Source organism: Halyomorpha halys, unplaced genomic scaffold (assembly GCF_000696795.3).
Source record: "Halyomorpha halys isolate HHAL.00 unplaced genomic scaffold, Hhal_1.1 Scaffold33.1, whole genome shotgun sequence".
Classification (NCBI taxonomy): Eukaryota; Metazoa; Arthropoda; class Insecta; order Hemiptera; family Pentatomidae; genus Halyomorpha; species Halyomorpha halys.
In genome coordinates, this window is record NW_027109698.1 from 443894 (window position 1) to 452981 (window position 9088).

General features: G+C 30.6%; 1 protein-coding gene across 1 annotated transcript in view; it reads left to right on the forward strand.

The window, feature by feature from the left end:
* LOC106685743 (uncharacterized) overlaps nt 1-7067 on the forward strand; it is an 11399-nt gene extending 4332 nt beyond the window's left edge. Inside the window, exons 2-5 of the mRNA XM_024364337.2 lie at nt 247-330; nt 1939-1997; nt 3946-4118; nt 5984-7067. Coding sequence (XP_024220105.2) covers nt 247-330; nt 1939-1997; nt 3946-4118; nt 5984-6167 — 500 coding nt within the window. The 3' untranslated portion in view covers nt 6168-7067. The remainder of the gene's footprint in view (nt 1-246; nt 331-1938; nt 1998-3945; nt 4119-5983) is intronic.
* Nucleotides 7068-9088: the final 2021 nt, after the last annotated feature.

The window sequence follows — 9088 nt, forward strand, 5'->3', positions numbered from 1 at the left end:
ACATTGGATTGATTTTAATTTATATTTATGTAATATTAGCATAGAGTATACGTTGTCACGGAAATATGAGGCCTACACGGGCACGGTTTTTTTCAAATCCTTTTTTTTTTTTTTTTTTTTTTTCACCCTTAATGATAGGTAAATTTTATTACATCAAAAATATTTTGACTTTCTTTTGCCTTCTAAAATTTATGATCATTTAAACTATATTTTGTAAGTCATGATTTGAATATGATTGTGTGGTAGGGTATACTTATGCTGGAACATCTTACAATGAAAATGCTGCTATTTTTCCTGTGGCACTACTTGTTGCTGGCAATTCAGATATAGGTGAGAACGATGCAAGAGCTAATTTTCCCCTTTTCTTTTTTCTTATTTTATCCTTTGTAATAATCTTATTGTTATATTCCTTATTCTTATTATTATAATTTACAGAAGCATTTTTATTTTTTGTAGATATAATCACTCTTGTGGTTGGTTGTATTTGTGTCCTATTAGCAGGAAGTAATATATAAATGAGCTACTGAAAAATAATTCCAGATCATTTCTGGATCAGTTGAGCATCTATGTGGTTAGTTTTTGAACTTGAATTGTGGGATATGCCTTATAAGATTGTTTTATCTAGAAGGAAGTTTCTTAAGCAATTGCCAGATAATAGGAATATATAATTTAATAAAGTATTGGCCTGATATAATGTTTATTTATTTATTATTTTTAAGAAGTGTCCAGAGAATTTTTATCTGTTGAAATTTTATATGTGATTATTTTATAATTGCTACAATTTACTGATATTCTGCTTGCATTAGAGATTTTGTAGTTAATTATCTTTTGTTGCTGTTAGATTCTGTTATTGTTGACCTTTCTGATTCTAATAGTTTCATGCTTTCTTGGTGGGAGAACTTATTAATTAAACTGTTCAATGTGTAAGGATCAGCTTGTTTAAACGGGTGTGGATATACAAATAAAATGTTTTTACTGTTTTATTTGTTATGGTTATGTAACATAAAAGTTCTTATTGTAGGGAGAACAAAGATCACAAGCTTTGAAATAATTACAACAAAGACTTGACAACAACTGACAGCCAAACAAAGAACATAATGGCTAGTGAACTACAATCAATGTATTCAGTTTGCCACAGAGCAACTTATATAAAATTAAAAATGATTTTTTATATCACACTTTAATACAGTTCAGCAACTGACTTATTTCCTTCGATTGTTTTCTTTTATTATTTTAAAACCTTCTTCCCCTCTCCATTTCTGTAGTGATCCAAATTACCTCTAATGACTCAAGGGTGTTTTTTTTTTAAAGTTATGATACTGTGATACTGGATTATTCATTTTCTTCATTGCAATATTATATTTCAGATCTGTTGAAAAAAAGTATTTTAAGTTTTTGATTTGACTTTTTTTCTTTTATATTTGCTTGAAAAAGTGCTCAGCATTTCATTTTCTCTGATTGCTCAATATGTGCTTTTCATTACCTTTTATTTTTCAAATGTAATTAAAAATTAACCTAAAATCAGTTACTATAATGAAGCAACTTCGCAGCACAATTAAGTAATGAGCCAATGTCAGTTTGAGTGTTTACTCATTTTATCTCATAGTCCAATCATTTTTTGGATTAAATATCATCCTTCTTATTGTCTCACTAAGGGTTAGTTTTCTGTAGATTATTAAACCTACTTTCCTTGCCCTGGTTGGATTGGAGTACATAAGGGTGTTAAACCAAATGATTAACAACTAACCTGCCGGATATAAAATATTTTGTTTTGTTTTTTCTACCATTTTTATTTTTATTTATTTATTTCATTGGACAGGCTAAAATCCACTATATTCCAGTCAACAACTGACTTGAAATCGAACAATAATAGTTAATAATTAAACTAAAAGCTGTTAAAAATGCAGTCTTCATTTTTTTAATTACTTTTTTTTTCAGAAGCTTCTATAATACACTATAATGACATATCTTCAGAAGGTGATAATGATCTTTCAAAGGTGAGTTGGTTTTCTAATTTGTTTTAACATTGTTTCTACTTGTAGTACCATTGCATTCTGATGTTATATGTTTGAACATATGGAGTATATTAATTTGTATTAAAAAAATATGTTTATAGTTTTAAATTTTTTATTTACTTGCTTGATGATAGTTTTTTTTTTTGCTGTTATTTACTTTTAATTTAAATTGTGCTTGTCATTGAATGCCTTAACTTTCATAATAACAGTCTGAAACAAACACATTATACTGCAGGAGTCCTTTTAGGACCCCAATAGAATTTCTTGCATTTATTATTTATTTTCTTAATCCTGGTGTCAACATTCCATCTTGTTAGTGAGAATAAATGGCAAAATGGTTGTAAGAAATGGATTTTAAGGATATTTAGAAAGAAAAAAAAGTAATTTATTATTCTATTCTTGTTATATGCTTGCTCCTGGTTCTGAAGATTGACCATCAAGGCAAACTATCATTTCTAAACACTTAGTCCAAAAAAAAGTTTAGAAATGACGAAGAATGTCTTTGTGCTTTCGCAGATTTTTACAGTATGCTGTGTAACTCAGAATGTCTTTGTGCTTTCACAGATTTTTACAGTATGCTGTGTAACTGTCACACATCACCCAAACATTCATCCTATACTTCGCAGGTTTGGATTTCATATTAACTTGTAAACGGTGTGTTTCCTCTAAATAGGACTAACTGTTCATCCATGATTACATCGAAGCCTGTACTATAGTATCTTTAGCTGTAAGATGTGAAAAGGCCGATCACTTCTTGAATTGGAGCTAGTTTGTCTGTTCACTCTCACTTGTTTAGTATACTAATTATCATATCTGAATATGGGAAAGTAGTGTTTCAGACATGGTTGCTACAAATACAAACCTCTGAAAAAGATAATCTGAATATCATATCTTTGTAACAGATTCTTAGTTGCTTTTAATAGCCTCTCTGCTTAGAAGAAGCCCTATGTGGGCATACATTTCTGTTTCATCCACAGGAATGTATTCCTGTTTTTCTTCTGTCTCTCTCTTCAAGTTTTATTTTTCCATTTCTACAAGTGCTTTCTGGTTCGTATGTTTCACATATTTGGTAGGTACTTTTAGGAAATGTTTGCTCAACACAAACAATCATGGTGAATCTAAATACTTCCATGGAAACCAATATAAGGTGAATATCAAAGGGAATATTGAATTAAATCCCTATTGGGGAATATTGATTTAATTTGGTAAATATAAATTTACCAGTATTGACATTTACTCAAGTGAATGAGTCACAATTAAATTTACGATAAAATAAGTGAACTCAGTATCAGTACTAAGGGTTTTGAATTTATATGATTATTCTTATCTGTTATCTATCATTACTGTTACTGTTTTAAATCATTGTTGAACTGCTAAATCTATTAAAGACCATACATTTAGTAAAATAAATTGAAAATCGGCGAGCACGAGCTGCTACTTTATATAATCAATTTTACACATCTTTAGATACCTCTAAATTAACTTGCAAGTTTATTAGACCATCTATGAATCAGTGACAAAAAGCAAAATGATCCAAAAACTTCCTATGAATGACAAAATTCATTCAGCTCTAATTTTAATTATAATTTTGAGAGTTCGTCATCAGTAATTAGAAAGATGACAAAATCTTTCTAATTATTGATAATATTTATCTTTAATATCTCATATTATTATCCTAGGTATCTCAGTAAATACAACTTGTAATAAACCAATGGATTATTGTTGCTCTTTTAGCTAACAATATTGACCTAAATGTCAAGTTTCTGGTAAGATATTAATAGTATTTAAATTGTAGCTTAGTAATAGTAGTATTTATTATATTGTATAGTAATTAGTATTTAAATTTTGCTAATCTCCCATACCTTCTTTTAATTGTTAATTTGATTACACCCATCTTGGTGATAATTTTTTAATTGATCAATTTTTACAGGAAATTGAAATTGTAGAAAACAAACTTGCTAACATAAGCATTGTCAATAAGGATAACGAGACAAGTGATGGAGAATGTTTTACTCCAATGAAAAGAGAAAGGCGACATATTTTGTTGGATGCTACAAACATTCTTCCGTCCTCCACTATCAAATTTGCTGTCCGTGAAGTCAGGTATTAAATTTTATTGTAATTCTTAATTGTCTGTGTTATCTTATAAAAATTTGAAATGTTGATTTCTGTGGTTTAACATTTAATAAGTTAAATTTAATTTTGAAAGGCTATGGTGGAGTGTTGAGACACCACAGCAATCTTGAGTTGGAAGAGGTAGTTTGAATTATATTTCTAAACCTTGTCCTAACATCAAGCATAAAAATATAGCTATTAAATATTATAGGCCAAAAGTCACAATACTTAAGATACAAAGAATATTCTTAATAATGTTTACCTACTTTCACTTGGTAGCTGTAGTGCCTTCGATAGGTGTTATTGAATTAATTTCATTTATGTCCAACTGATCAAACATATATCGACTTTTACCTTCTGCTCCTACAATCCTGTTAGTTAGATGCATTTACAGTCGTTGGTTCCAATTAGTCTAAATAAACCATTGATCATGTTGAAAAAAGGGAAGATTGATTAAAAAAAAAACAAAAAAAAAAAAACAGATTGCCTTCTAAACAAATTTTATTTCTATTTATTAAACATTAATTAACTCTGTCAAAATCAAAAAAAGTCTTCGCAATCAGTTTTTAAGTTGATGGTCATTATAACTGGTGTTTAATATAATCCTCAGGATACTACTATAGAGAAGCATAAAAGTTAGAATTAAAATTAATAAATGGAATTTAGTCCGGGTGCGGTCAATTAAAACTCAAATAGTAAATTGGTGACTATTTGAGTTTTAATTTACCGCACCCGGACCTAATTCCATTTATTGATACACATGGTCAATCAGCAATCGTCCAATAGAATTAAAATTATTTGAACATCAAATAAAAACACAAATCAACTCATAACATGTTGATGATAATCCAGGTCAAATGATAACTTTGTGTTGTGTTCTAGGCACAGCGAACTATCACTTTTTGAACAAAAAGTTATCTTCCATATCTTTTATACAATAGCCACTCTTCTAATCTTTCTTATTATATTTTATTATTACAGTAATATAGAGGACCAGAAGAAAATGGTTGTGTAGTAAAGTTTTATGGGAAAACAGAAGAATTTTAACGATAAATCAGGAGTGTAAATACTTTAGTCTGTTTTCTACGGCCGGATCAGATCTAACCAAAGAAATTATAGGCATTTATATTTCAGTGATGTAAACATATCAGATTCTTCAATAAGACATATTAGGAAGGTCTGAGACTACCTGTTAGTGTAAGCAGGTCCGGGTTCCTTGTTGAACTAAAAACATTTTGCTACACCTTTATCGAGCTAAAAAAAAATAATGCCACTGCAATTATTCTTAAAGCAGTTAAATATGTAGGAAAAGAAGAAGAAAAACGGTGTAAGGTAAAAACTGGGTTGCATTGAATATTTGCTGTTTTAATTTTTAAAAAAATTTCTTGTCTTGTTTATAAAATTTTGAGAAAATGGCATTTACTTGAGGCACCCTTGGCATACCTCCTGTGGCACCCACTTTGTGAACCTCTGAGGTAGAGGACAGTTAGCAAGAGAATAAGAAAGCTAGTTAGGGCCAACTTGATCACTTCAGAGGAGGATTAAGTTTATTTTTAATTGTATCTAATCAATGTAAAGTGATTAAGGTCCATTTTACTTAGGTTTGCACTTTTTACCCTATAAAAAATTTATATACTTATATTGTTATATGACTGAGAAGTTACAGGTTCATAACTTTCCTAAATCTGAACTACTTCCTTTTCTATCCAGTAAACTCTCATCTTATAACCAGCTAGTTATTGTTTTAGAAGTTATTAATAATTTTAACTCAGTCTCATGTATTTGTTAATATTCAACTGTTATATATTAGACAGATTTTAACTTCTAATGTTAAATGTTTATTTGTTTTATAGAAAAAATGATGAAACTGAAATAATTGTCACACCTGTACGTCGATCTGCTCGTTTAAGCACCAGGACTCCAGTATCTGCACATAAGAATGTTTGTGTCCAGAAGCTTGAAGAGTTATCCCCAGAAGTTAAACAGAAAATGAAATTTGTTCAAAATCCAGCCATTGACAACCCACCTGAATGTTAGTTTTTATAGTTAATGTTGGTTATTTGTATATATTCAATGAAAGCTTTAGTTAAGCAACTATAAGACTTATTTATAATTATGAGAGATAGTTTACTATGGATGACGTAAGAGTAGAAGATGGTTGGGGGTGCGGTCAAAGAGAAACACAAATAAGTTGGTGTTACCTATTTTATTGTGCGAACGTTTCGGCTAGAGTTTCTAGCCTTCTTAAGGGCTAAGAACAAGATAACAACCACAGTTAGTATAGAAAATAAAAAAGAAAGTATAAACAGAATAACATAAAATGAATAATTTTACAAAATAGAAGTAATAAAATGAAGTGATGAGAGAAGCGGGAAATAAAATGTATACATAGGTAATTGAAAAATTGGGTAGAATAACATAATTAAGAAAATGAAGTTATATAATGCAAAGAAGTATGAACATATTAGTTATTAATAATTTAAAAATTGAAATATGGAAAGAAAAAGAAAATTGAGAAGAAGAAAATATATGTAACAACAATAATTGATAAAGAGGCAAAATATAAGTAAAGTATACCATAAGAAATGAATAGAAAAAAAAATTTGAAAACACCAATGATAATATAGTGAACATAACTTATAACGTGGGTAAGGAAAATGGAGAAAAGAAGACCAACTTATTTGTGTTTCTCTTTGACCACACCCCCAACCATCTTCTTATAAGACTAATTAATATTTCTAAGTACTAAGGGTTTTATTATTATTATTATTATTATTTTTTAGTTTTATTGTTATAGACCTTAAAACTGGTTTCTTTCTCCAACTTTAAAGTATTATATTTATTATTTTTTAAACAGTATTTTATGTAAAAATTATATCATTGTAATATATAATCTGACAATATGGTGTATAGTACAAATATATATTATTATAAAAATATGTGATTGTTTTTTTATCATTGATGTCTCTTCTATTCAGTTTTTGAAGTTTGTAAACTATTTATTACTAGCTGATAAGCCTATTATGATTATACAGATATTGACGCTTTTAAGGAATCTTAGTAGTGTGGACTGTAGTCCCTAAGTTATGAAAAAGTCAAGTAAGTCTGATTGTTAATGTCTGACAGAAAGCTAGTAGGTTGGAGTGTTTAATGAAAGATGCCAATCTAAAATGTTTACCTCTTGAACTACACAACAATGAACTCCAAAAATGGATGCTTGGTATAGTAATGGCCAGCTATTTTAATAGATGTTTACATCTTCCAAGCTTTTCGAAAAAAATGACAAAACATATATGGGACAGAGCAGCCTTGATGGCCAGTAATTCTCTGCAGTGTAATGATCTTATTTTGATTTATTAAACCACAAACATTCTCTAACCAACCAAAATGCTAATTACTTATTATTATTATTATTTTTTTTTTTTCATTGGCGCGATAGACCGTATACGTCCAAGGCCTCGTGCGATGTACTCAAGAAATACATCGCACACTTCCTGACGTGGGTTTCATAGGGTGGTTCGTCACTCCCACGTCTATTTTTGTGAGTGCCACCCATTGGTTTATGGGCCTCACAACTGCCCGGGGGGAGATTGTAAGTGAGTATTGCATAATATTTTGCTTGAAAAAATTCTGTGTAGGGCCGGGCTCAATCTCACAATCAATGGGTTGGCAGATAGGTGCAGGCGTGTTACCACGCTGCTACTATCACCCTTGCTAATTATTTATAAAATGCATAAAATAATTCATTTTAAAAGGAAATTACCTATAAACTGTTAATAATTACTAACTTAAAATTATAGTTGGCATTTTGAACCTTTTTGTTCTAATTTGTCTTTAGATATTTTTTTCATAATACAATATAATAACCCTCTCTCATTAAGTTAATAATAAAATTATCTTTAAAATCTATTTCAATCCTTTTTTTTTTTTTTTTTTTTTATGCATTATACCTGAAACTCCTATCAGATTTTTCTCCTAATGTTTTAACATTGAGATAGTTGTATTTTTATTGAAAATAAAATGATTCATTTTTTTTTTTTTTTTTTTTTTTATCGGGTTTTCATAACTTGTTTTACTTATGACAATCCATGAGTTTATTGAAGTAGATTGAAAGCTTGAGAATATTTATTTGAAACATTAAACATTTTTTCATAGTTAGATTTATTTGCCTAGTCAATGATAAAAGTTCTGATTGCCTTTTGGAATTAAGATTGGTTTGATTGCATTCTTCTACTTATTGAAACTACTTTGGAATTTCATCTAAGGTTTTTGACTGTAATAGCCAGTGTGAGGAAAGCGGTATGTTTATGATTTAGACTTTTTGAGTGCTTGGCAAATTTAATCTTCCTGCGCTCTCAGTGTTGACCAGAAATTAGCGATCTAGCTCCTGCCATACTTACCATATGCAATTTTCATCAGACTTCCATCCGATTTGACGGAGTGTATCATTCACAATTTCTTCCACTTCCTGCATATCCGCAGGTCTCTCCTCTCCCGAACTCCCATCACTCAATGCCTCTACGTTTTCTTCCCCCTTAACTAATGTGCCACTTATTCCTGCTGCTTTTTATCCTCATTCTAATAGGTCGCACCCGATAATCACCTGGTACTCACGTGGCATACTGCCCACAACGTGTATCACGAGACTATCTCCACCTCTCCCTCTATGCTATATGGCCCACCCAGGGTGACGTTGGCAATGACATACTAGAACCTGTAGCGTCCTCTCACCCTCATACAGGTTCGCCAATGCTTCCCGACATAAGATGGTGTGCGAACACCTTATGTCAAGCAGGCACCTTACTCTGCCAACTCGGATGATAGCCAGACTGCTGCTCTCGCTCGTCACGCTGAAATTCACCAGGCTGCGATTGCCCCTCTGCTGGCACCCTCAGATTTTTGCCCAGATTCTTCTTGCTCTGCTTTTATGTACGCCTCCACTCCCTGGCTCCTCAATC